The sequence below is a fragment of the Tubulanus polymorphus genome, chromosome 3 (assembly GCF_964204645.1).
Source record: "Tubulanus polymorphus chromosome 3, tnTubPoly1.2, whole genome shotgun sequence".
NCBI classification, from domain to species: Eukaryota; Metazoa; Nemertea; class Palaeonemertea; order Tubulaniformes; family Tubulanidae; genus Tubulanus; species Tubulanus polymorphus.
In genome coordinates this window covers 27,630,354-27,658,334 of record NC_134027.1, presented here as the reverse complement: position 1 = coordinate 27,658,334, position 27,981 = coordinate 27,630,354, and the positions used below count along the sequence as shown (strand labels likewise).

The 27,981-nt window shown below is 40.2% G+C and overlaps 2 protein-coding genes across 2 annotated transcripts; one reads left to right on the top strand and one right to left on the bottom strand.

The window, feature by feature from the left end:
- Positions 1-23,545, bottom strand: LOC141902273 (uncharacterized). The gene is made up of 44 exons (XM_074789921.1): positions 23,249-23,545; positions 20,022-20,110; positions 19,767-19,945; positions 19,116-19,373; positions 17,949-18,183; positions 17,299-17,491; positions 16,701-16,884; positions 16,166-16,317; positions 15,315-15,523; positions 14,905-15,019; positions 14,313-14,439; positions 13,694-13,946; positions 12,098-12,213; positions 11,518-11,721; positions 11,022-11,212; positions 10,814-10,939; positions 10,587-10,734; positions 10,044-10,304; positions 9,490-9,643; positions 9,285-9,417; positions 9,019-9,196; positions 8,379-8,575; positions 8,110-8,307; positions 7,862-7,985; positions 7,470-7,583; positions 7,285-7,391; positions 6,728-6,900; positions 6,412-6,613; positions 6,034-6,186; positions 5,795-5,953; positions 5,220-5,423; positions 4,738-4,900; positions 4,480-4,652; positions 3,680-3,900; positions 3,022-3,361; positions 2,791-2,944; positions 2,423-2,538; positions 2,162-2,348; positions 1,826-2,082; positions 1,231-1,377; positions 1,013-1,156; positions 832-936; positions 310-540; positions 1-230 (listed from the first exon to the last, which is right to left on the bottom strand). The coding sequence occupies exons 1-44, from the start codon at positions 23,543-23,545 to the stop codon at positions 108-110; spliced, it is 7,794 nt and encodes a 2,597-aa protein (XP_074646022.1). The 3' UTR covers positions 1-107.
- An 853-nt stretch (positions 23,546-24,398) lies between these two features.
- LOC141901483 (ruvB-like 1) lies at positions 24,399-27,963 on the top strand. The gene is made up of 10 exons (XM_074788751.1): positions 24,399-24,653; positions 24,813-24,899; positions 24,978-25,110; positions 25,187-25,270; positions 25,632-25,789; positions 25,872-26,085; positions 26,625-26,823; positions 26,910-27,012; positions 27,539-27,630; positions 27,714-27,963. Exons 1-10 carry the CDS (start codon positions 24,510-24,512, stop codon positions 27,871-27,873), a joined length of 1,374 nt encoding a protein of 457 aa, XP_074644852.1. The 5' UTR covers positions 24,399-24,509; the 3' UTR covers positions 27,874-27,963.
- Positions 27,964-27,981: the final 18 nt, after the last annotated feature.

The window sequence follows — 27,981 nt, the reverse complement described above, 5'->3', positions numbered from 1 at the left end:
AAACTGATTCAGCTACTGTGAAACTGATTCAGCTACAGTTAAACTGATTCAGCTACTGTGAAACTGATTCAGGTACAGTGAAACTAATTCAGGTACTGTGAAATATTTTATTTATTTTCTGTATCCCGTTTTTGACGTCTCTCCTCTCTCCTCTGTTTAATATTTCTATCCGATCGTATTTTTTCACTCATTAACGGAATTTCTTCCTCTTCGTCCGAAGCTAAAACCATCTTTAAAACAAACAAATACAAAATATGAAATAGATTATAAACCGATCGTTGATAATTCATTTTTACAAACAACTCTCACCTCTTTCTTTCCTTCTTTTACATCTTCAGCCTCTTGACGAAATTTACTCTCCATAAGTTTAGCGGCTCGAGCCATTTTCTCATCCTGAGTCATATTACTGCTATCTGTATCGATGATGTAATCGAATTGTTGAGCGATTTGTGCTGATTTTGCTTTCATTGTCATCGTACGCTCGTAACGAACACGAGTTACACGGTTTTTAATCATCGTCATTTGTCTTTCTCGTTCATCCTTGAAATCAGTAAAAAAAAAATTTTTCAGATGATTTTCGCGTCACTGTTTGATATTTGATAAAGTGAAACTTTCTGCCGCTTAAATCTTCATAGTTGTGATACTCATTATGTTGATGTCTTATCCAAATGATGACTTACATTTTGGAAATACCAGGGAAGTGTAATCTCATTACACTTCCCTGGAAAAAACGACTTCAGTAATGTCAAAACAGACTTCAGTAATGTGGCTATTTATACTAGATGACGATACTAGTGAGTTTGACTGTATTATCAATTCAGTTAAACTGACCTTTTGAGTTTGTTCTAGAATATTCTTGGCGTGTTCACCCTTCAGTATAACATCTACAGCATCTGTTTCACGTTTCTGTTTGCGACGTTCAATCGCTTCTTGCAACTAGAAATAATCATTAATTAAACACGTTTTAAAATCTCTTTAACTCCTCTAAAAGCTGTCGTCATTCTCATCTCACCTTCTTCTCTTGACGTTCTTGTTCACGGTATTTTTTGTTATGAAGTCTAGTTTGTTCTCCCATTAGACGAGTATAAACTTCTTTACTCTTTTCCTCATCCAGATCTAGACCGGTGATAGCTGTCTTCTCTCGTTGAAGGCCCATCTATAAACATTCAAAATAAATTCTCATTTCGGTTCCGGTTATTACCTACAGAGGTCTCTGACTGATACACATACCGGTGAATCGATGTCTCGGAGAGAACTCGGAGTTCCTCCAGGAGTTCCTCCAGCGCTGCTCGAATCATTTTCAAGTTGTTCGTTCAGTTTTCGTTCATCATCGTGTTTCCTTCTCTGTTGTCGTCTCGCGGCGAGTCGTTGTTCGAGCTAAACAAATATAAATACACATTCAGTGCATCAGTCTATCATCAATTGATACACCGCACTATGATGTAGATGATCTACATCACAGTGTAGTGTATCAATTGATGATAGACTTCGCTAGTACACTGCATTGTGGTGTATTGAAATAATTAGTAATTAGTTTTTATCTCTATTGAAAGAGCCCAGTCAAACGTGGTAAAATATTAGTATCTAATGATACACCGCACTGTGGTGTAGACGTACTATATTGGTATGCTTGTCATACACCGCACTGCAGTGTAGACACACTATAGCAGTATGCTCGTAATACAACACAATTGGGTGGAATCTTTTAAAATTTACAAGTTATCTCCAGCACTTTAGGGCGATCAATTATCAGCACTAAAAGTTGATATCAGAATTATGAACTTTTCTTAACTTAACAAAGACACTGCAAAGAATTACTACTCACAAGACTCGATTGTTTAGACTGCTGTTCAGTATTACTACATAAAACTTGTTGTTCATTCTCTTCACAGAGTTTCAATATTTGCATTGAAGCGATATTTTCATACTCCTGTAAATCTCTCGCAAGTCGTTTGTTCTCTAATTCAGCGAGTGCTTTATATTTCTGGTCGATCTTAGACTGCAGGAAAGCTTGACGTTTTAATTCCTGTTGAGAATTCAACTCCGCCAAGATTTCATCCACATTTTGGTTTTTATTTTGTCCTGTAAAAAGATTCGATAATTCTAGAAATCGAAGAATCTGAAATTCTCTCGATATCGCGATGAATTTTCAGAAACTAACCGTCTGCTAAAGCGGCTTCTCTCTCTTTCTCCAGTTGAAGTTCGAACTCAGTTTCGGCAGCGTCGAAGTCTGGAAGAGACGCATCATCTTCAAGCATTGTGAATATTGTTTTAGCCACGTTATCCAACAAACCATCTTTAATCATCTGTTGTTGATTTAACTTGAGTTTTTCAAGGATTTTTTCCTCCTAAACAGAAAATTATAGAATATTTCATGATAAGTTATAAACTGATTTACTGATGGATGAAGAATGGTTTATACCTGATCTTCAGTAACCCGAGACATCACCATATATTCAGCTTCTTGTTTTCCTTGTAAATCAGCCAACAACGCTACATATAGTTCATCACTACTCTTACCCTGCCTCTTACTTTCAGCTTAAAATCAGCATAAAATAGATGTTTAACACATTGATAAAGTAAAGTCAAGTAAAAAATAGTGAGTCAAGTTTCATGAAAGGTTATCTGTAATAACTAACTGGTAATACAGGGCACTAACCAGTAATACCGGGTCCAGTTCCACAGTTCCGAGTTAAGATTTAACTCTGAGTTAAATCATTGAAAATAAACTAACTTTAACTCGGAGTTAACTCTAACTCACAACTGTGGAACTGGGCCCAGAATACTAACCCGTCACACGGAATACCAGTGCTTGTTTTAATATATCAATTTGTTCATCTATATTTTTCATTCTTGACTCGTCTGTGCCGCTATCAATCACATCAACAGCTGTCCTCCATTTTGAATGTTCTTGTCGCAACTTTTCAAGGTTCACTTTTACATCCTGAAAAAAAACGAATATTACTGATGAATATCATGGACTATCTGTAACGTATCGATAGAGAAGGAACATATCGTTACCTCGATATCGAGAAGAGCTGCATCTGAGAGCAAATTCACTTCTTTATTCAGAGAATCGATAATTCGAATCAAAGTATTTCGTTCCTTTCTGTGTCGTTTATCGACTTCATCCAGAATATCTTCACTCAAAGCCTTTGATCCGTTCAACATTAACGATGTTGAAGCCAATAGAAGATTTTTCATTTTATTTTGAGCCGCTTCTAATTTAGACATTTCTTCGGTCATGTTGTTTTTCTGTATTTTTTCCTCCTCTTGTTGTTGAATTTGTTGACGTCTCAGTTTGTGAGCCTCTAATCTCTCTTTAGCTAAAGCTCTCTGTCTCTCCCTTTCCGCTACCAAACTATAATACAGTCAAAATCATTATGTTAATGACTTGAATGACAACTTACAATGAGTAATTTGAATATCGCAAATACAAAGTGGACTCAAAAATAACAATAATTCAAGTTATGATAACTTGGTTACATTTGTAACTTGTAATATTTATGTCTTCTTTCAATTAATTTGTATTTCATGTTCTTTAAACTTTTACGCGATCTTTCTAACTTTTTTGTATGAACTGATACGATGAATAAATAAATAACAAACAATAACTAATCCCAGTTTGACTGTAGATAAAATACAAGTCAATTAATGAAATAAACAGTATTTTTTGTACCCTTTCTCACGGTTTTCTTCGATGTTATGATATTCAGCGATCAAAACGGCCGCACTCTCAACGCGATCTTCCAGTTGAATTCGTTTTTGATCGCGGCGTAATTTAGCCATTGCTAATTGACGCTCGCGATCTGCTGCTAGTTTGTCCGTCTGCGCGTTCAACGACGCTAACAACGCAGCTTTCTCATCTTCGAAGTGAAACTGCAGATTTTCTAAGATATTCTACGAGAGTGAAATGAATATTTCGTGTCAACTTTTGAAAAACAGTTGAGACCCTTATTATAGAATCCTTGAATTAGAATGAACAATAAAGTTTAAAATGATTCCGAAATGAAGTACAATATGAGTTAGTTTATTGGGATACAGTATTTCAGAAGATAATAGAATCATTTGAATGAATATTTTCTATGAACTTTTAGCCCAAGGATACATTACGTACTTTCATATTTAATGTTGGATTTCATATCATCGTTACAACACGGATTGTGAGTAAGTAGTTCATCAAGATTAAAACGTTCCTCCCCTTGATTATTAAATAAACTACTAGCTCAAGAAAACTTTTTTTTCATTTCTTAGTGTTGGATTTAAAACAATTGTTCCAACACGAACTCCTCAGATCGTTTCATCAATGGTTAACAGTTCACTCATCCTTACTGAGAACCAATCAACTCGGTATAAACTTCAGTGCAAATTCAGTGATTTTACAAATTTCCTAATTCCCTGATTCTGAACTGGGTGAAATGTTTATAGACCCGACACTATCGAGTAGGTTACTGTATTTTTGATAGCAGTTATTTCTACCTTTGGTTTAAGTTTTTCATTCTCCTCAGTTTCAATCAGTTCATTCAATATTTCTTCATCGATGCTCAATCCTGCAGTTTCTCTTTCAGCCTTCAGTTCTTTCAATCTATTTAATCTTTCCTCCAAATTCATTTTCTGGTCGGATTTCGTCGAACCAAGTAAATCATTCATAGCTATTCATGAAAATATCGATATATCAATCAGAAATTTAACTCAGAACCCGACGCGTTACAGATCAGTATGAAATATCTTCAATACCTCGTTCATTTTGAAGCATGTTTGAAATCAGAGAAACAGCTTCATCTTCTCGACCTTCGTGACGTAGTTTTTTCTCTTCAAGTTTTAATTTGATCAATCTCGCCTGACGTTCTTTCTCCGACAATCGATTCCATTCCGTGTCGCCGGCTTGCTGCATCAGAGCCTGAAACATTGAGAGAAACATTCATAAATCACCGCTTATAATTCTATATAACGGGCAGAGCGTCAAGAATTTGTGTAATAGCGAATTTATAAAAGTATGCATGGACCAAAGTTGCAGTTTTAAGCCGGCAGAGGTCAAAGCATATCAAGACATAATTCTGATGAATATAGAAACTATATAATGAACAGAGCGTCAAGAATTAGTGTAATTATCAATCCATAAAAGAATCAGGTTTAAACTTTTGCCGGCAGAGGTCAAAAATTCCAAGACGGATATTACATGTAAAATGATCGAGACAGAGAATGAACATCTAAATCACCTCCATCAGTATTTTATCTTTCATGGCGTCGTATTTCTCTTCAAGAGCTTTAACGACATGTTGTTGTTCATCGGTTAAACTCTCTTCACTCTCATTAACTTTTCTTCCCTCAGATTTTACAATAACAGCCGCGATATTTGTATTCCACTGGTTTTGTCTCGATATCGTTTGAGCCGATGCTAATTCTCTCAGCAAATTAGGAGTCTAAAAACATAAATACAGTTTACCCTCAAATATCCACAACTATCCTCGATTTTCCACCCAAATTTTTAATTCCAATTGTGAGAATTTAGTTCATTGTTACTTAAAATAATATTCAGATCCAAAACGCTTGATAATTCTTCTAAAAAACATTAGTCGTAAATGTGGTGGATATATATAGAGTTTTTTTTAGCTGGCTCGGGGTTTCATGGAAAAGTTTCTGCCTAAAACAGTTCAGTTTGAATTGTTGCCGCCATTGAAATCATGAAGTAACCGCTAAAAATTTGAGTTCAACAACATTTCTGTGAAACTGGGCTCTGACTGTAATAAACTAAATATCAGTATTTCTAAACCATAAGGAATTCAACTCATACCTGAGAACTTAAATTATCCATAACATTACAGATTTCAAGATCTTGTTGCTCTTGAAGACGAACTAAAAATTCTACTTGTAACTGTTCATCCGTTAACCCTTTACTGTCTGATGATATCTGTTTTTCTTGTTTACTCTGTATTTGTAGAGTGGCAGCTTCCTGCGTGAGACAACAATACAAACCGTTTATTCAAATATATTCACAATTAAACTCTGATTCAATGTTACAATCGTCAGTACCTTGAACAGTAAGAGTTGCTCTTTAGGATCTTGAGAAACGTCTTGTAACCAGAGTTTATGATATTGTTCCAACTCGAATAAACGATCTTGTCTGAGATCTTCGTTCATTCCTTTACCGAACTTCTCTTTATCGTTTGTCACATCGGTTAACAGCTAAAATATAAACACGACTGAATGTGAAAGACACAGCAGAAACAAACAGCTGTAAAACGAGACAGTTTTACAGTTTTATTTCAGAGTTCGAATATTACATTCATTTCGAAATGATTTAGTTACAAACTTTTCTGAATTTTGAGGTTGTAAAACTCTTGGATTGAAATATTGGAAATCAACAAATTTCGACCTGAACTGAACGTAATTGTGGAATGAGATGCAGACCTTTAAAAAGAAATCTCGTTCTTCCAAATGTTTCTGTTCAATCTCAGCGAGAAGTGCCTCTTGTAACCCGACAATGTCGCTATCATCCACGTCCGATATCGATACAGTTTCCATTGTTGTACGTTTTTCTCGTTGCTGTTTCTGACGCGCTGCGAGACGTTGCCGTGCCAACTGTTCCTGTCTGAGACGATCGGCTTCACGTCTGAAATACAAAATAGAAACTCATTAGAATAATCAGCAGCGGCGGCGGCGGCAGCAGCAGCAGCAGCAGCAGCAGCAGTAGCAGCGCAGCAGCAGCAGCAGCTGTTTCACTCACGAGTTATCTGTATCACGCATGTTAGCCATCAGTAACACAGCCGTATCAAGCTGATCCTCTTGTAACAGTTTCCTTTGTTCCATACGTAACCATGCCAACGCGGCTTGTCGTTGTTTCTCCGAGGAATATTTACCGTCCTGATCGAGCAGTTGACGCAACAATTCATCTCTTTCCTGAATTCAATTCGATACGTTTCAATATAAAATCCCACAACGTGATTAAAAACAATCTGAAATATTCCCGTGAGCGAGGAGTTTATTCGATATCTTTCAACTTTATCCTGATAGTTATCTTCAGGAATATACATTAGGGCCCGGTTTTATAGACTGGTATTACCTTTAACCCGGGGGCTAAGTTAATTGAAAAAAAATTGAGTTAGCCCGCGGGTTAAAGGTAATACCGGTCTATAAAACCGGCCCTAGGATATTAGTCCCAATATTGAAATAAACTACTAGCTGAAGGAAAACATTCAAACTCGTTTATGTTGGATCATTATCCTCAACATTCTATTAATAGAATCTAAACTCAGGTTCGACTAAACTGTGAAACACACAAACCTCATCGCAACGTTTATCCAGATCATCCAGAATATTCCTTCTTCTCTGTTTTTCTTCCTCTTCAGTTTCCTCTATTTCTAGTTTATCGCATTCATCTTCAGTCATTCCTGAAAAACGAATAAATCTCTAGGTATTCAATTCATTGAACTATGATGTTTATTGAAGGTCGTCTGTTGAATACGTACCACTAGCCAGACGTAGCTTCCTCTTCTCAAGCCTCTCCTTCAGTTTTCTTTCTTGTTCTTGTTTGTTCAGTTTCATTAATTCATTCAATACGGTTTGATCTTTCATCGCTTCATCTAAAAATAGATAAACAAAATTCTAAAACGTCTCAAACACCGTTTAAACCGACCCGGCTCGAACACCGTTTAAACCAACCCCGGCTCAAACACCATTTAAACCGACCCGGCTCGAACACCGTTTAAACCAACCCCGGCTCAAACACCGTTTAAACCGACCCGGCTCAAACACCGTTTAAACCGACCCGGCTCAAACACCGTTTAAACCGACCCGGTTCGAACACCGTTTAAACCGACCCGGCTCGAACACCGTTTAAACCAACCCGGCTCAAACTCACCCATCAATGCGTTCAATTCATCCAGTTTTCCTTCCTTTCTTAACTGTTTTTCTTTGAGTTTCATTTCCATGATTTTCTTCTGTCGTTCTAAATCAGACATTCTCTTCCATTCCGCCTCTCCGTGCTAGATTCAAAACAAATCAATTGTTTCCACGCTAGTATTCAATTCACTCACCAATTGTTTCTACGCTAGTATTCATTCACGTGATATCATTCCGAAGATGATGTTTATGAAACTATAAATTCACCTGTTTCATTAAAGCTTCGATGAGAAGTTTCTCTTTAAGCGCGTCGTATTTTCCAGTTACAGCTCGAGCGATCGCTTCTTCCTCAGTCAAATTATCATCAATGATTGTATGGAATACTACAGTAGCGATACCGTCCAGTTTAGGAGACTTACGTTCTTGAATCAGAGACTTTTGTAACTCAATTAGATTCTCTTTGCTCTGAAAAACGAAATAAAGTCATGTATCACATATTCACATGAAAAATCAAATGCTCTTTCTATTCTACTTACAGTTGACAGCAGTGAATCAATGAATTCAATGATTTTGTTTCTGTGTAGTTCTAAAACAGCGATCATCAATGCGTCAAAACTATCGCGTTTCGTCAGATTGTTATCAGTTGAACGTCGGTTTAAATCACGTAATTTCATCTGTGAACTGATTGAAATGGCTTCCTGAATTACTTCATGATTCTGTTTCATGTTGTTTCCTGAAAGAAACCTCACATAATTATAAATCAGTTCTTATAACGCTGACTGGAATGAGAGGAGAGAAGAGAGTAAGAGAGAGAGAGAGTTGAGATGGAGGAGACAGCGGGAGAGAGAGGAGTGAAAGAATGACCAGTGAGAGATTAAGAAAGGAGACAGGAGAGAGGTGAGAGAGATTAAGAGGAGAAAGAAGATGAGAGAGAGGTGAGAGGAAGAGACAGAAGAGGAGAGAGTGAGAGAGGTGAGAGAAGGGGGAGGGAGATGATGAGAGAGAGAATGAGAGAGAGGTGAGAGGGAGAGAGAGAATGAGAGAGAGGTGAGAGGGAGAGAAAGAAGAAGAGAATGAAAGAGAGAAGGGAAAGAGAGATTGAGAAAGAGAAGGGAGAGGATGAGAGAGAGAAGAGAGAGGTGAGAGGGAGAGAGAGAATGAGAGATTCCTACAAACCATTATTGATGATACTATTTCGTTTTCTCTTTAATTCATTCAGTTTATCCTCTAACTGTAAATCAGTGCTTGAACTCGCCCACAGTGATAACCGTTCATTATCATCGGTGGCCATGAATAAACACAAATAATCCACCTCACGTGATTGACATTTCTCAAACAACTTCAAACAAGCTTCCTACAATTATACAGTATTCAATAATGATCTCATTAAAATCTCTAGAATCTGATTCTCTGATTTATTGATATTTTGCTTGATTATTTACTTGTAACTCAGTAATATTTGAAGATGTGACGACTTTATCTTTGAAATCATCAGATTTTAAAGCTCGACGCTGAAAACCGAAGTCTATAACGTTTTTAGCCAAATTCAACTGTCGTCTTTCGTCATTTTTCAGCCTGCAATGAACAGAATCTATAGTCAGTTACTAATTTCATGAATTTGGAATGTTTTCGATTGAAGAAACTTACGCAATTTTGTCTTTGGTAAACTTGCGTTCAGCTAAACCGAGGTCTAATGAAGTATTGTATATGTTACTGTGGATCGAAGCTTTGTTCGATTCTGAAGTCAATTCTAACAAACATCTACAACGTTCAAATTCACCAAAAACACATCCATCAAAACCTGAAATACATGAAAAATTCAGTTCCAGTCAAATAGAGGGGTCATTCATAAAGTACGTACGTATTCATGTAAGGTGTAAGTAGCGGGAGTGGAGGGGTAGGGGTTAGGAGGGGAGTGGAGGGAGTGGAGGGGTAGGGGTTAGAAGGGGAATAGAGGAAGGTGGAGGGAGTGTTAGGAGGGGAGTGTTAGGAGAGGAGTGTTAGAAGGGGAATGGAGGGAGTGGAGGGAATGTTAGGAGAGGAGTGGAGGGAGTGTTAGGAGGGAGTGGAGGGAGTGTTAGGAGGGGAATGGAGGGAGTGGAGGGAATGTTAGGAGAGGAGTGGAGGGAGTTTTAGGGAGCGTAAGGAGGGGAGTGTTAAAAGGGGAGTGGAGGGAGTGGATCTGTAAAGGTATACCATACCTTTCATCTGTGCCAAGAGTAGATTTTGTTCTTGTTGAAATCTTACGGCTAATTCAACTAAAGATGAAACATCTTTCAATTCATCTTCATCAATTACGATTAAAGCATTCTCATCGACGATAGCGCCCTCTTTTTTCATTTGTTTCAGTTTATCTTGTCGTTTCTGTTTGCAGACGGCTTTATTGTAACCGAGTAGAACTAATAAAGGTTCATCCAATTCCACATCATCGTTCAATAGATTCTTCAATTCAGATATCTTACCTGATAAAATCAAATCACATCTTATTTCAGCACATCTATGAACCCAGTTCCTCAGAACCCAGTTACACAGTTCCCCAAGATCCACAAAAACGCAACAGTGGAACTGGGTCCAGAACTGTACCACTGAGTCCAGAACTGTGGAAACAGGACTAGAACTGGGTTCAGAACTGTGGAACTGGGTTCAGAACTGTGGAACTGGGTTCAGAACTGGGTTCAGAACTGTGGAACTGGGCTCAGAACTGTGGAACTGGGTTCAGAACTGATGAACAAGTCTATATTTACCACATGAACGTAGTTTTCTATCCCTGTGTTTCAGAAAAGCCAAATTCTTTTGTTTTTCTGAATCTTTCAGATTTTTCCAATCAGTTGTTTTACTCAGTAAAGTCTGCATCAATAGTTCTCTTAAAGCCGTATATTTCTCATCCAGTTTCTATAACAGAAATCAACTCCACGTTTTAAGGATCAAATTTTTTCTCAGCACCTATTTATCCTTATCATTAACGACATACCTTCATAAGAGTGTTATCATCGGCGAGTCCAATGTATAAAGTGAGGGCGGACAGGATGTTATCGCAAGCTTCCCACTTACGTAAATTAATCTGTTCTCGACGTTTTTCAATTAATTTCTCTTCGCCCTAAAATAAAATCACGTGGAAAAAACGTGTATAGCGAATATCTCATCAATAACTGAATAGAATATCAAAATTCACGACGTACCATGCTGGCTATTTGTTGAATAATATCAGATATTTCGATATCTTGTTCGTCTTGTAAATCGGTTAAAATCGCTACGATGACGTCATCGTGAGATGGAACTGATTTATTTTCAACGATTAATTGTTGAGTTTTCAGAACTATTTGAATAGCGGCAGCTTCTTCAACTAGAGTCACGTTCTCTTCCCTAGCAACTGAAATCAAACTGTGACTTTATTGCATCCCTAAACCTGCTCACCTCAACCTCCACTCACAGTATCATTTGTAAATTCCCCTCAACCTTCAGAGCTTCACTCAGGGCATCATTAGCAGATTCCCCTCAACCCACTGAGCTCAACTATTAATAGCAGACTCAAGGTATATTCCTGATTACGAAGAGCTGAGGCCTGAGAAAAAGTATTGAACAAGAAAACCTGGGAGCCACGAGGGCTTGAACTGATGGATTTGAACCATGGATTGATAAGAGAACAGTGGCTGATTCAGTTCGAATCAAACTAACCTGTATTTTCTAGATTCAGTTGTCTGTGTTTGGCTTGAATGACGACTAAACGTTTTTGTTGCTCTTCGATCGACATCCCCTTCGCAGCTTCGACAACTTCCAACAATCCTTCATCGTGAAGCAACCGTAGTAAGAATTCTCTTTCGTCCAAATGTTTTTTACACATTTCTAATATGACTGCTTCATTCCAACCGAGGATATCTCCTACAGATTATACAACACATTATACTAGATATAGAGAGGGAGAGGGACAGGGAGAGGGAGAGGGACAGGGATAGGGACAGGGAGAGCCAGGAGAGGGAGAGGGAGAGCCAGGAGAGGGAGAGGGAGAGCCAGGAGAGGGAGAGGGAGAGCCAGGAGAGGGAGAGGGAGAGGGAGAGCCAGGAGAGGGAGAAGGAGAGCCAGGAGAGGGAGAGGGAGAGCCAGGAGTGGGAGAGGGAGAGTCAGGAGGGGGAGAGGGAGAGCCAGGAAAGGGAGAGGGAGAGGGAGAGCCAGGAGAGGGAGAAGGAGAGCCAGGAGAGGGAGAGTCAGGAAAGGGAGAGGGAGAGGGAGAGCCAGGAGTGGATATCGGATATTGTACCTTCCTGTGGATATGATCCTTCCTCTGTTTGTTTCTCATATTGCGTTCCTTCTTGAAACCGTTGTAACCAGGTTTTATTACGTAATGCTGCCAGATCAATTTGTCTTTTTTGCTTCCTAGAAAGATAATATCATAGAAAGAGAAAGTTAGTCACCTAATTGTTGGTGGTAAGCTTTTATATTAGGATGGGCTGTGAAAATATCGGATCATGAAACTAAACCACAGACAGGTTACTGACTAAGATAGAGTTCCCCTGGATGAACATTTTTTAGAATATTCTTTGATTTAAATACATTTCTGTTTAATCAGTTTTGATGTATAGATAGGTTTTATTGTTAATATTTTATTCTAGTTTTAGTTATAGAGGAGTTGTGTAAACCTGATATCAACTCAGTGATCATGATGACAGGATTTAGGTGCAGTTGTGTAGGTTAACTGATCACAAGCTTTCCCTCCTACTAGTGACATCAGTAAACTACCTGAGGTTTCAGCTTACTTTACTAGTGCACAAAGTAGCTTCATCAGGTAAACTACTCCTGGAGATATTATTGCACTAGTAAAGAAAGCAAGTGATCAATTAGCCTACACAGTACTAACTATAATCAGGGTTTAACGAATTATTGTTACCTGTTATTATTGATTTGATTGATACGTTCTAACAACCCGACTCATCGTTACCTGTTATTATTGATTTGATTGATACGTTCTAACAACCCGACTCATCGTTACCTGTTATTATTGATTTGATTGATACGTTCTAACAACCCGACTCATCGTTACCTGTTATTATTGATTTGATTGATACGTTCTAACAACCTGACTCATCGTTACCTGTTATTATTGATTTGATTGATACGTTCTAACAACCCGATTCATTGTTACCTGTTATTATTGATTTGATTGATACGTTCTAACAACCCGACTCATCGTTACCTGTTATTATTGATTTGATTGATACGTTTTAACAACCCGACTCATCGTTACCTGTTATTATTGATTTGATTGATACGTTCTAACAACCCGACTCATCGTTACCTGTTATTATTGATTTGATTGATACGTTCTAACAACCCGACTCATCGTTACCTGTTATTATTGATTTGATTGATACGTTCTAACAACCCGACTCATCGTTACCTGTTATCATTGATTTGATTGATACGTTCTAACAACCCGACTCATCGTTACCTGTTATTATTGATTTGATTGATACGTTTTAACAACCCGACTCATCGTTACCTGTTATTATTGATTTGATTGATACGTTTTAACAACCCGACTCATCGTTACCTGTTATTATTGATTTGATTGATACGTTCTAACAACCCGACTCATCGTTACCTGTTATTATTGATTTGATTGATACGTTTTAACAACCCGACTCATCGTTACCTGTTATTATTGATTTGATTGATACGTTCTAACAACCCGACTCATCGTTACCTGTTATCATTGATTTGATTGATACGTTCTAACAACCCGACTCATTGTTACCTGTTATTATTGATTTGATTGATACATTCTAACAACCCGACTCATCGTTACCTGTTATTATTGATTTGATTGATACGTTCTAACAACCCGACTCATCGTTACCTGTTATTATTGATTTGATTGATACGTTCTAACAACCCGACTCTAATCGCAGCTGATTCATAAAATTCACCGCTTGTTTCTGCAGCTTTCCATTCCATCTGTAAACGCAGTAACATTACTTCCATAGAACGAGTTTCCAGTTGTCGAATTTCTGGAGAACGAAGCCACGAAATTAAAGCGTTTTGTTCCATGTCGTATCGATATTGTAGATCGGCGAATGCGTTCACTGACTTGAAATTCTCCCAGGACGGTTCTGAAATAAGTACTAACAATTTACAATATCCAGTTATAACCGAGCAACCGATACTTATAATTTATTATCTGCAACCTGTTAATTTCAAATTTGACTGAATTCTTGACACCTCAAATGGGCGATGAAATAACCGATGAAATTGTACATTTGTTTACACATCCCTTTTTTACCCGGGGCAAGAAAAGGGGCATCATTTTTCTAAAACTAATTAAGTTTAACAATACTTTTTTCCATTCAAAATCATCATAATTTTGGTTTGAATACAGAGTAAGTTTTCTTCATTCAAATCCATTCTAAGAAGTCTTCAAAATGAACACAGGTTACAAACATCGACTATATCCACAATCTAATTAGTTGAAAATATACCTTCTGATTGAAGTTCTACATAATTTCCTTTCAAGGCTTCTTGTTCTTCACGTTCAGTGCTTGATTTTAATCTGTTTGTAAATTCTAATCGATTTTCACCCATCAATTTTCTGATATTCGGCAATAACTGAAATAAAACATTCGTTTGAAAACAAATCTTCAAACAGCGACACAAAGACAGAGACAGCAGGGACAGGGACAGAGACAGAGGCAGGGACAGGGACAGAGACAGAGGCAGAGGCCGGGACAGAGGCCGGGACAGAGGCAGAGGCAGAGGCGGAGGCGGAGGCGGAGGCGGAGGCGGAGGCGGAGGCGGAGGCAGAGGCAGAGGCAGAGGCAGAGGCAGAGGCAGAGACAGAGGCAGAGACAGGGACATAGACAGAGACAGAGACCGGGACAGAGGCAGAGGCAGAGACAGAGGCAGAGGTAGAGGCAGAGGCAGAGACAGGGACCGGGACCGGGACAGAGGCAGAGGCAGAGGCAGAGACGGGGGATGGGGGATGGGGGATGGGGGATGGGGTAGGAGACAGAGACGGAGACGGAGACGGAGACGGAGACAGAGACGGAGACAGGTACTGTCAATGGTACATACATCTTTAACGTTTCCAGCTATAGATTCCATTTCCACATATTTTCCCTCTTGATATAATTGTCTTTCTTCCAGTTTCTTACGAATTACAAGTTTCTGTTGTTCAGAGATTGATAAACTGGAATCAATGAAACTACGAGATTAACAATTGTCAACAGATGAATTAGATACAAGTTGTCACATAATGAATGCAGCAGTCTCTATCTATCTGTATTTCTAATTCATTTTACTAAGTGTAAGTCATCATTTCGATAAGATTTCAATATAATGATCATCATGAACAATTAATGGTATGTTAAATTCATTATATCATTTCTTAAGATAATCAAACTTCAGCCATCATCAATTGTGGGGTCGTTCATCATTTATTCCACACTCAGTGATAACAATCATCACACTCACTAATAATTTACCTTTTCCAATTAAGATGTTCATGTTGTAAAACGGATGTGATCAATTTCTCGCGTAAAGCGTCATATTTATTGTTTAAAGCCATCAGATACATTTTCTCTTCATCGGTGAAAACATGAGTTTGTAAAACGACTGCCGTGACGTTATCTAAATACGTGCCGGTGAACGATTTGTGTTGATGTCGACGCAGATTCGATAATTCTTTCATACTCTAAAAATACAGCAACATTTTCATTTTCATTCTTAATATCAGCAAAAGTTAATCAGATTCCTCTGATCCGCAGTCTGGTTACCAACTAAACCATAGTCAGGTTACTCACTAAACCATAGTCAGGTTACTGACTAAAACTACAGTCCTGTTACCAATTATACCACAATCTTGTTACTGACTTAAACCACAGTCCGGTTACTGACTAAACCACAGTCCGGTTACTGACTAAACCACAGTCCGGTTACTGACTAAACCACAGTCCGGTTACTGACTAAACCACAGTCCGGTTACTGACTAAACCACAGTCCGGTTACTGACTAAACCACAGTCCGGTTACTGACTAAACCACAGTCCGGTTACTGACTAAACCACAGTCCGGTTACTGACTAAACCACAGTCCGGTTACTGACTAAACCACAGTCCGGTTACTGACTAAACCACAGTCCGGCTACTGACTAAACCACAGTCCGGTTACTGACTAAACCACAGTCCGGTTACTGACTAAACCACAGTCCGGTTACTGACTAAACCACAGTCCGGTTACTGACTAAACCACAGTCCGGTTACTGACTAAATCTAAATCAGATTGATTACTGGTGAATGATTCTTGGTTTCAATTGATAACAAGATATGCAAACTAACCATATTTCTGATGTCATTAATTGTATTAGTAAAATGTTCATCTTGTTTTTGTTGTAAATCAGCTAACACAGCGGAATAGACGTCTAGTTCATTGGATGCTTCTTCATTTAGTGTTAACTTCTCTTGTTTATCGGCGCAGAACAAAGCCACGGCTATAGAACAATGAAATAATGAAATTAATCTTAACAGACTTCACTATCTTTGCGTCTAATTTTGAAGTAGTTTCACAACAATTTGACGTCAAACTCTAACCAACTACATATATCGAGCAACACTGGTTCTTGATTTTAATTTTTTTAGGAGAGATTTAGCTCGTTATAGTGGTGGTAATCAGGATCCAGTTTCTTGAATAAGTTAAACTCATATTTTCAAATTAATTACTGCATTTTTCAATGATTTCTATCAATGTCGACAACAATTCAAACTTAACCGCTTTAAGCTTAAACTTTTTCATGAAATCAACCCCAGATGGTCAGTTCTATGTCTTAAATAGATAAACAAACAACATGAATAAATGACAATAGACACAACAAACCTCTGCGTAACATGTGAATGTTAAGTTGTTTTTCAGATTCCCGTTTTTCTGATGAACTCTCGCGCCAAGCAGTTCGCTGATTACGTAATATATTCAGTTCAGTCAGACGCTGTTCGGAGGTTGATTTACGAGCGAATTCATGAGCGTTTAAACTTTCTCTACCTTGTAACAAATCAACCATATACTGAAATACATACAACGCTATATTAAACAGATGTTATCACAAGTTGTTGATAGACAAATCACTATTTAACTTAATAGATGAAAAAAATACAACTTAAAGACAAAACTATGATGAATTTAAGGTTTGGTTGGATAAATAAAATGAAGGGTTCAGTCCGACCGACTGGTCCAGCCTTTAGTGACAGGTGAGTTGAATTTATTTAACAAACTTATCAGCTCAGTCAGTCTAATCGAACACACCTATTGCATATAGCGAGTTGATGTTTCAATATTGTAGATGTTTATAACTAATAAAACTATAAGAACGAAGTTGTAACACTAACAGTAGGGAATAGAGAAAGCATATCGAACTGATAAATCACCAAAACATTAACTAAATCTTTGATGAATTCTTGTTTTATTTATGGTATTTTACCTCTCGTTCCAATTGATGAAGTTTAATCATCTGATGAACGATATCAATTTGTAATTCTAGAAAGTTGTCATCAGATTTATTCAGTATCGGAGCCGGAACTTCCTCGAACTGATCCGCGTTGTATTTTCTACCGGTCCGCTCTGTTAATCTTTCTCTCGCTAAAACTTCATGTTTATAACGATCTATTCTATGGCTATTAACGAAAAGAATAAAATCCTGAAATTCTCCGATTTTACCAGGAATGAGTAGAGGGCTCAGATCGAGGAACTAGTCTGGAATTTTTTTCTTATCTCTATAATCAGCTTTTGACAAGAAAGCACCAGGGGCGGGTTGCTCAAAAGTTGGTTACAGATAACCAGCGGATAAACACCATAGTAACAATGAACTTTTAATTGTCGCTATATCAACTATCCACTGGTGAACTGTAAACAACTTTTGAGCAACTGCAGCCCCATAGTTGCTGAAAAGTTGGTTCAAGATAACCGGTGGATAAATACCTTAATAACAATGACATTTTAATTATCACTATGTCAACTATCCACATCCACTGGTTAACTGTAAATAACTTTTCAGCAACTGCAGCCCCTGAATTTTTCACATGTTTATCAGTCTGTGATTAATACAGATCTTGAGGAGGTGTAAAAACAAACCAGACGGCACTGCCATGTTCAGATAGACTGGTCGCTATAGCAGCCATTTTGAATAGATTCTCGTCTTTAATCAGCGCGTGTTGCCGTAGTAATTTCGAATATTCTCCGATCATGAAATCAATCATTGTTTCAAGTTTACGTTGTTCGTTTGGTTTCATTTCATGCAGTAAATATTCACGTTCTAATTTCTGCCTCTTATGAAGTTCAATAAGAATTTGTTCTGCGCTGTTTCCATCTATAAAACAATAATTAAACACAGTTCATTCAGAGAGAATTTCACACATTACAATAGACAGCGCGTACAGTCTACTGTAGATCGGGACCCAATTCCACAGTTGAAAGTTGAAGTTAACTCTGAGTTAAAGTTAGTTCATTTTCAATGAGTTTCAACTCAGAGTCAAATCTTAAACTCAGAACTGTGGAACTGGACCCAGAGGCAAGCTTGTGTAGTCTATTGTATATCAGAGGCAAGTGCACAGTCTACTGTAGATCAGAGGCAAGCCTGTAGTCTACTGTAGATCAGAGGCAAGCCCACAGTCTACACAGTAGATCAGAGGCAAGCCTGCAGTCTACTGTAGATCAGAGGCAAGCCCACAGTCTACTGAAGATCAGAGGCAAGCCCACAATCTATTGTAGATCAGAGGCAAGTGCACAGTCTACTGTAGATCAGAGGCAAGCCCGCAGTCTACACTGTAGATCAGAGGCAAGCCCGCAGTCTACACTGTAGATCAGAGGCAAGCCCGCAGTCTACACTGTAGATCAGAGGCAAGCCCGCAGTCTACACTGTAGATCAGAGGCAAGCCCGCAGTCTACACTGTAGATCAGAGGCAAGCCCGCAGTCTACACTGTAGATCAGAGGCAAGCCCGCAGTCTACACTGTAGATCAGAGGCAAGCCCGCAGTCTACACTGTAGATCAGAGGCAAGCCCGCAGTCTACACTGTAGATCAGAGGCAAGCCCGCAGTCTACACTGTAGATCAGAGGCAAGCCCGCAGTCTACACTGTAGATCAGAGACAAGCCCACAGTCTACACTGTAGATCAGAGGTAAGTGCACAGTCTACACTGTAGATCAGAGGCAAGCCCACAGTCTACACTGTAGATCAGAGGCAAGTGCACAGTCTACACTGTAGATCAGAGGCGGCTTGTGTAGTCTACTGTACCGCATACCTTTCAAAGATTTCTCAAACTGTTGTTTCGTTAAGACTGTTTTTCCATCATACATCATTTTCTGTATTGAATCATTGTCGCAATAGATTTCACCCATTACAGCCTGTAAACTGTAATCTAACATCACTTCTGATCCGTATAAATCACGAGCTTCTTCATTCAACGTTCCTAGTTTCCTCAGTTGTTTTTCCTGTATCAGTAAATGATTGTATTTCTCCAGACGTTCAGCATTATTCATACTAGACCATAGAACATCTCCTACAGATATACAATACAAGAATGTCTCCTACAGATTGATTCATTCCGTTCAATTACAGGATGACGAGTTTTACAAAGTTTTCCTTCATGTATTTAGAAATTCAAGAAATCAGATTCACAGATAAATTTTATCGGTTTTCTACAAATCTTGGTTGAGTTTGACTTTACTAATGCAATAGTTCATTTACAATGTTATAACTTGATTGTAAAATTCCAAACACAAACTGTGGAACTCAACTGGTCCACAACTGTGGAACTGGATGGAGGACTGTGGAACTGTATGGAGAACTGTGGAACTGGTCCACAACTGTGGAACTGGATGGAGGACTGTGGAACTGGATGGAGGACAGTGGAACTGGATGGATAACTGTGTAAGTGGATGTAGATATTTACCTATTGCTGTCTTGATAACCTCCCACAGTAAAGGTTTACGTAATAGATCATATTTTAAATCTAATGCGTCTAATATTCGTAGAACACTGGTTTTATCTTTAGGTCGTTTTGTCAGTTCACTGTCCGTGTATTCAATATTATCATCGTAAATAACTGAATTCACTCCAGAATTCTCCCACCTAGAAAAAAATTTCATAAACATTTTATTCGTTTGATTTTATGTCGGCAAAAACCGTGATTAAACTTTTATTTTACCTGCTCAATTTTCTCCTGGCTTCGCGTTTCATTCTATCTTCCAAATCATTTCTTTCTTTCACTTGTCTCGTAATGAAATGTTCATCTTCCTGCATTTCAAATAAAAAACCATAAAATAATTACTTTTAATTGAAATATTGTAAATGACAATTGAACTTCTTCAATGCGTAGTAACCTCTCACAGCAACCAGTTACGTAGATGTGACTCAATAAAGTAAGAATTAGTTTTCTTCCAAAATATTTGACCCTGAAGTTGAATCAAAATTTTCACTCATAACTTTGAAAATGGACCTAGTTCATGATAAAGCTTGTACATTATAAACATGTATCATTATGGAATACATTAAGTAACGCGAGATGGTGAGTAGTTTTATCGGTTAATTCGTTTATTTAAAGCACGAGCTTTAGCTGCAAATGTTTAGTAGCTTCATCAGGTGAATGAAGCTAATTATTCAACACCAGATTAAATCTGGCTTCTCAGAATTTGGATGTTAACGAGATTGAAATGTTATGAATTGGTGAAGCAGGGGGGAAGGAGGGGAAGGAGGGTGATAAGGAGGGGAAGGAGGGTGATAAGGAGGGGAAGGAGGGTGATAAGGAGGGGAAGGAGGGTGATAAGGAGGGGAAGGAGGGGAAGGAGGGCAATAAGGAGGGGAAGGAGGGTGGGAAGGAGGGTGATAAGGAGGGGAAGGAGGGTGATAAGGAGGGGAAGGAGGGGAAGGAGGGTGGGAAGGAGGGTGATAAGGAGGGGAAGGAGGGCGATAAGGAGGGGAAGGAGGGGAAGGAGGGCAATAAGGAGGGGAAGGAGGGTGGGAAGGAGGGTGATAAGGAGGGGAAGGAGGGTGATAAGGAGGGGAAGGAGGGCGATAAGGAGGGGAAGGAGGGCGATAAGGAGGGGAAGGAGGGTGATAAGGAGGGGAAGGAGGGTGGGAAGGAGGGCAATAAGGAGGGGAAGGAGGGCGATAAGGAGGGGAAGGAGGGTGATAAGGAGGGGAAGGAGGGTGATAAGGAGGGGAAGGAGGGCGATAAGGAGGGGAAGGAGGGTGGGAAGGAGGGTGATAAGGAGGGGAAGGAGGGTGATAAGGAGGGGAAGGAGGGCGATAAGGAGGGGAAGGAGGGTGATAAGGAGGGGAAGGAGGGTGATAAGGAGGGGAAGGAGGGTGGGAAGGAGGGCAATAAGGAGGGGAAGGAGGGCGATAAGGAGGGGAAGGAGGGTGATAAGGAGGGGAAGGAGGGTGATAAGGAGGGGAAGGAGGGTGGGAAGGAGGGCAATAAGGAGGGTGGGAAGGAGGGCAATAAGGAGGGGAAGGAGGGCGATAAGGAGGGGAAGGAGGGTGATAAGGAGGGGAAGGAGGGTGATAAGGAGGGGAAGGAGGGCAATAAGGAGGGGAAGGAGGGTGGGAAGGAGGGTGATAAGGAGGGGAAGGAGGGTGATAAGGAGGGGAAGGAGGGCGATAAGGAGGGGAAGGAGGGTGGGAAGGAGGGTGATAAGGAGGGGAAGGAGGGTGATAAGGAGGGGAAGGAGGGTGATAAGGAGGGGAAGGAGGGCGATAAGGAGGGGAAGGAGGGCAATAAGGAGGGGAAGGAGGGCGATAAGGAGGGGAAGGAGGGTGATAAGGAGGGGAAGGAGGGTGATAAGGAGGGGAAGGAGGGCGATAAGGAGGGGAAGGAGGGCAATAAGGAGGGGAAGGAGGGTGGGAAGGAGGGTGATAAGGAGGGGAAGGAGGGCAATAAGGAGGGGAAGGAGGGCGATAAGGAGGGGAAGGAGGGTGATAAGGAGGGGAAGGAGGGTGGGAAGGAGGGTGATAAGGAGGGGAAGGAGGGTGGGAAGGAGGGTGATAAGGAGGGGAAGGAGGGCGATAAGGAGGGGAAGGAGGGTGATAAGGAGGGGAAGGAGGGTGGGAAGGAGGGCGATAAGGAGGGGAAGGAGGGTGGGAAGGAGGGTGATAAGGAGGGGAAGGAGGGCGATAAGGAGGGGAAGGAGGGTGATAAGGAGGGGAAGGAGGGTGGGAAGGAGGGCAATAAGGAGGGGAAGGAGGGCGATAAGGAGGGGAAGGAGGGTGATAAGGAGGGGAAGGAGGGTGATAAGGAGGGGAAGGAGGGCGATAAGGAGGGGAAGGAGGGCAATAAGGAGGGGAAGGAGGGTGGGAAGGAGGGTGATAAGGAGGGGAAGGAGGGCAATAAGGAGGGGAAGGAGGGTGGGAAGGAGGGTGATAAGGAGGGGAAGGAGGGCGATAAGGAGGGGAAGGAGGGTGATAAGGAGGGGAAGGAGGGTGGGAAGGAGGGTGATAAGGAGGGGAAGGAGGGCGATAAGGAGGGGAAGGAGGGTGGGAAGGAGGGTGATAAGGAGGGGAAGGAGGGCGATAAGGAGGGGAAGGAGGGTGATAAGGAGGGGAAGGAGGGTGGGAAGGAGGGTGATAAGGAGGGGAAGGAGGGCAATAAGGAGGGGAAGGAGGGTGGGAAGGAGGGTGATAAGGAGGGGAAGGAGGGCGATAAGGAGGGGAAGGAGGGTGATAAGGAGGGGAAGGAGGGTGGGAAGGAGGGTGATAAGGAGGGTGGGAAGGAGGGCGATAAGGAGGGGAAGGAGGGTGGGAAGGAGGGTGATAAGGAGGGGAAGGAGGGCGATAAGGAGGGGAAGGAGGGTGGGAAGGAGGGTGATAAGGAGGGGAAGGAGGGCGATAAGGAGGGGAAGGAGGGTGATAAGGAGGGGAAGGAGGGTGGGAAGGAGGGTGATAAGGAGGGGAAGGAGGGCAATAAGGAGGGGAAGGAGGGTGGGAAGGAGGGTGATAAGGAGGGGAAGGAGGGCGATAAGGAGGGGAAGGAGGGTGGGAAGGAGGGCAATAAGGAGGGGAAGGAGGGTGGGAAGGAGGGTGATAAGGAGGGGAAGGAGGGCAATAAGGAGGGGAAGGAGGGCAATAAGGAGGGGAAGGAGGGTGATAAGGAGGGGAAGGAGGGTGATAAGGAGGGGAAGGAGGGCGATAAGGAGGGGAAGGAGAGTGATAAGGAGGGGAAGGAGGGCGATAAGGAGGGGAAGGAGGGCGATAAGGAGGGGAAGGAGGGCGATAAGGAGGGGAAGGAGGGCGATAAGGAGGGGAAGGAGGGCGATAAGGAGGGGAAGGAGGGCGATAAGGAGGGGAAGGAGGGCGATAAGGAGGGGAAGGAGGCCGGGGGTGAAAAGGAGGGTGTCACGTTCTAGGCCTACTGAGATTCAACCATATTTTTTTCACCTGCAACTTTTTGAAGTTTTGAAGATCGTTTAAATCTCGTTGTCGAATTCTATTCGTGATATTTTTCTCTTCCTGCAGGAACTCGTTATTCGAGGTGATCATGTGATCAGCCGATGACGGTATCGCGCACAACCACAGTTTTAACTCATCGAAATAAACATCATTTGTAGAATTATCTCGAGATTTTAGGAACTGATTCCACGAGTTCATCGAGAATTTATCTCCGTGCGTTTGTTTAAACAAAACTAACGCGTCCTTCAGAGATAATTGATGGTTACCACGGCGATCGAGAGCCATGAAATCCCATCTGACGCGTTGTTCGATTGTTTTACGACGATCGAATTCTCGTAAAACTGCGAGGAATTGAGACTTCTCGACGACTCCCGAGTCCTGACCGCAAACATCGCGTATCGCAGCCTCGACCTGGTCGTCAGAGATCGACTGGTAATGTATTGAAGCGTGGAATTGTTGTATTTCTTCCGATGTTAGAAATCCTCGACACGTCGGGTCTAGAACATCGAACATCTCATCTACATCAGCGGGAATCATCTTCTCTTTTCTCCTCTTTCTCCTCTTACCAGCTTCCTCTCTCTGAAATAGATTTAAACTGTATTTAGTTTTAGCTCGGTATGTTGCTAGTTTTACACCTCCCGCAAGGCCATTATTCATCCGTTTAAACTATTTTTCTGTTCGTTAGAACATCTCTTGCAGTTTGACGCCCGCGACCTTCTGAGTTAAACACATTGTTTGAACCCAAATATAAATTACACCCAATGAATTTCATATTTTAACATTTGAAGGCAACATTTCAGGTTTTTAACCATAAATAACCTCAGAATCACTGGAGTTTACACAGACTATTCTCATTCACAACTTTTCAAGTTTTTTAATGTTAATTCTGAATTCTGATTGTCACAATTTTAATTAATATCTTACTCATTAAATTCACAGATTCAATGGATTCAGTTGAGGGGAGTGGAGAGGGTTGTGTCAGGGATGCAAATTATTAAGTTATTCTCCAGCTTTTCGGACTTTCTTCGTCTGTCATTGATTTCAACTCGAGGAATTTCAACCGGAAATGTAAACAACTTTTAATGCAAATAGAAACTGAAACAATAATTTTTAATTGTATTTAATTGAATAAATTGTATTTGATTGTATTGAATATTTTCGTGAGTTGCGGCCGGTGTTTGTGAATTCTAGAATTCTCTCTCTCTCTCTATTGAATATCTGTAAATAACGGAGTAAATTGTGAATCAAAATGAAGATCGAAGAAGTAAAAAGTACGACAAAAACTCAACGAATCGCGACTCATAGTCACGTGAAGGGTTTAGGACTGGATTCAGAGACCGGGGTGGCTATTCAATCATCAGCTGGATTAGTCGGACAAGAGGATGCAAGAGAGGTGAGTAGTGTTTATATATATGACGCCCTGCCAGTGTTTTATTTAACCTGACGCCGGGCGAGGGACGCTTAGAAGAGTTCCGAAATAACGTGCGTCTCCAACAATAGTAACCATGGTGACAACAACAATGTAATGATATGGGATTATTTGTAATTACAGGCGGCTGGTATAATTATTGAGTTAATCCGATCTAAGAAGATGGCTGGACGAGCGGTCCTATTAGCCGGACCGCCCGGGACTGGAAAGGTATGACCCGAGCTTTCTCTCTCATCTCGGTCGTTCAAAGACCCATTGTTGAAATCTTTGATATGATTTGAATTTCAGACGGCTATCGCCCTCGCTATGGCTCAAGAACTCGGGAGTAAGGTTCCGTTTTGTCCGATGGTCGGCAGTGAAGTTTATTCTTCGGAAATAAAGAAAACTGAAGTTTTGATGGAGAATTTCCGTAGAGCGATCGGTAAGAGACTCCATTCACTGTTTAACTTGTATCCGTGAAAAACACAGAATTTATTTGTTCATTGTTTATTTATTAGGATTAAGAATAAAAGAAACGAAAGAAGTTTATGAAGGAGAAGTAACTGAATTAACACCAGTTGAAACAGAAAATCCGATGGGAGGTTTGTATTTACATTTCAGACATAGTTTTACAGTCCAGTTCCACAGTTGTAGATACAGTTCCACAGTTCTAGAGCCAGTTCCACAGTTTTGGATCTAGTTCCACACTTATGGGTCCAGAACCACAGTCCTGGATCCAGTTCCACAGTTCTGAGTCAAGATTTGACTCAGAGTTAACTATGAGTTAAATTAGTTCATTTTCAATCAGTAAACTCTAACTCACAACTGTGGAACTGAGTCAGTTCCACTGGTCTGGATCCAGCCCTGAACTATGGTTGTGAATTACGGAACCAGGTTCTCTAATCTAATGTGAATAAGTATTTCATCATAATGTTTAATCGATCATTTGTTTATCGTATTCAGGATATGGAAAAACTGTCAGTCACGTCGTAATTGGATTAAAAACCGCTAAAGGAACAAAACAGTTGAAATTAGATCCATCAATTTATGAGAGTTTACAAAAAGAGAAAGTGGAAGTTGGAGATGTAATTTATATCGAAGCAAACAGCGGAGCTGTGAAGGTATATATCGCTTTAGCTTTACGTCTGCCATGTCCGATAGTGTTAAGTTCAGTAAATAGCGTTTGATTTTACTAAATTTCAGAGACAAGGTCGATCTGATACGTACGCAACTGAGTTTGATTTAGAAGCTGAAGAGTATGTTCCGTTACCTAAAGGCGACGTTCATAAGAAAAAAGAAGTCATACAAGATGTGACATTACATGATTTAGATATCGCTAACGCTCGTCCTCAAGGTGGACAGGATATAATGTCGATGATGGGACAATTGATGAAACCAAAGAAAACTGAAATTACAGGTTAGAAAAATAGATTTAACTGTACATTGAACCCAATTTTGTTTCCTAATCGTTTGGTGGGAGGCTTTGATAATCGGATAAGCTTTGTGAAAATATCTGATTGTGAAACTAAACCACAGACAGGTTACTAACTAATTGAACCCCTGATATACCACGCGCCCGTATCGGTGGTGGTATAGAGAGTATAGTGCTGTATCGGGGATTCATTTTAACTAGTTTCAAGTCCTGGCATCAGTTTTGTAGATTCACCGGTATTAACTTTAACCCATGAAATTCAATTGATTTATCAGTTGAGTTAATCCCGGGATTACCTGGTCAGGTTGATACCAGTCTATAAAACCGGGGCCCTGGTGTTAGGCAGGCAGGTGTGGTCGTTTATCTAAACCGGGCCCTGGTGTTAGGCAGGCAGGTGTGGTGGTTTATCTAAACCGGACCCTGGTGTTAGGCAGGCAGATGTGGTTGTTTATCTGGGGTAGACTTACATTGATCTAGTCTCAGGCATCTGATTGATATTTCAAAAAAATGGTTTTCTGTTCCAGATAAATTACGCAAAGAAATCAACAAAGTAGTGAATAAATACATCGATCAGGGAGTCGCTGAATTAGTTCCCGGTGTTCTGTTTATAGATGAAGTTCACATGTTGGATATTGAATGTTTCACATATTTACACAGAGCTTTAGAGTCGACTATTTCACCTATAGTTATCTTCGCCACCAACAGGGGGTGTTGTACAATCAGGTAAACTAATCTCCATTCATTCTCGGTGAACTGTTGTTAGATATTTCGAGTTGTTACTAATGGATATTATATTTTGTATGTAACAGAGGAACAGAAGATATAGTATCTCCACATGGAATGCCTTTAGATTTGTTGGATCGCGTAATGATTATCAGAACTCTTCCTTATTCTCAAGATGAAATGATGCAGGTGAATTAATTTTCATATTTGTTACAGCTACAACAACCTGTGGGGTTACAGCTACAACAACCTGTGGGGTTACAGTTACAACAACCTGTGGGGTTATAGTTACAACAACCTGTGGGGTTACAGTTACAACAACCTGTGGGGTTACAGTTACAACAACCTGTGGGGTTACAGCTACAACAACCTGCGGGGTTACAGTTACAACAACCTGTGGGGTTACAGTTACAACAACCTGTGGGGTTACAGTTAGTAACAACATGTGGGGTTACAGTTACAACAACCTGTGGGGTTACAGTTACAACAACCTGTGGGGTTACAGTTACAACAACCTGCGGGGTTACAGTAACAACAACCTGTGGGGTTACAGTTACAACAACCTGTGGGGTTACAGTTACAACAACCTGTGGGGTTACAGTTACAACAACCTGTGGGGTTACAGTTACAACAACCTGTGTTAACATTAACATATGGGTAGTTTCCATTTTTATGATAAACTTGTGTTAATTCGTGTAAATAAATTTCTAACCAGATTATAAAGATCAGGGCGAATACTGAAGGTATAACAGTGAATGAAGAATCATTGAAGAAATTAGCTGAGATTGGAGTGAAATCAACATTGAGGTAAGGAATATCAATTCAATTCGATATTTCAAATTTGCCTAAAAATCTCGAATTCATCTTTGATAATTGTGTGTATTTATCAGATACGCGGTGCAGTTGTTGACTCCGTCGAATTTACTCGCGAAAATAAACGGCAAAGAAACGATAAACGAAGATGAAATTGAAGAAATTAATGAGCTTTTCTTTGATGCCAAATCATCGGCTAAACTGTTATTAGAACAACAGGATAAATATATGAAATGAGAACCTCGAGGTTCTGTTCACTGCCTCTCCTCAAGTTATACCTGTGTAAATTTATCAATACCGTATCTGTTCTTATATTTTTGTATTGTACAAAATAAAGATGAATTA

Excerpts from the sequence above, each read along its gene's own strand:
- LOC141901483 (XM_074788751.1), top strand. The coding sequence starts at position 24,510 with ATGAAGATCGAAGAAGTAAAAAGTACGACAAAAACTCAACGAATCGCG. Across the intron at positions 25,271-25,631 it reads AACAGAAAATCCGATGGGAG|GATATGGAAAAACTGTCAGT; the intron begins GTTTGTATTTAC and ends TATCGTATTCAG. Across the intron at positions 25,790-25,871 it reads CAAACAGCGGAGCTGTGAAG|AGACAAGGTCGATCTGATAC; the intron begins GTATATATCGCT and ends ACTAAATTTCAG.
- LOC141902273 (XM_074789921.1), bottom strand. The coding sequence starts at position 23,545 with ATGGCTCTCGATCGCCGTGGTAACCATCAATTATCTCTGAAGGACGCG. Across the intron at positions 6,187-6,411 it reads AACGAGATTTCTTTTTAAAG|CTGTTAACCGATGTGACAAA; the intron begins GTCTGCATCTCA and ends TTTATATTTTAG. Across the intron at positions 2,945-3,021 it reads CAGCTCTTCTCGATATCGAG|GATGTAAAAGTGAACCTTGA; the intron begins GTAACGATATGT and ends GTTTTTTTTCAG.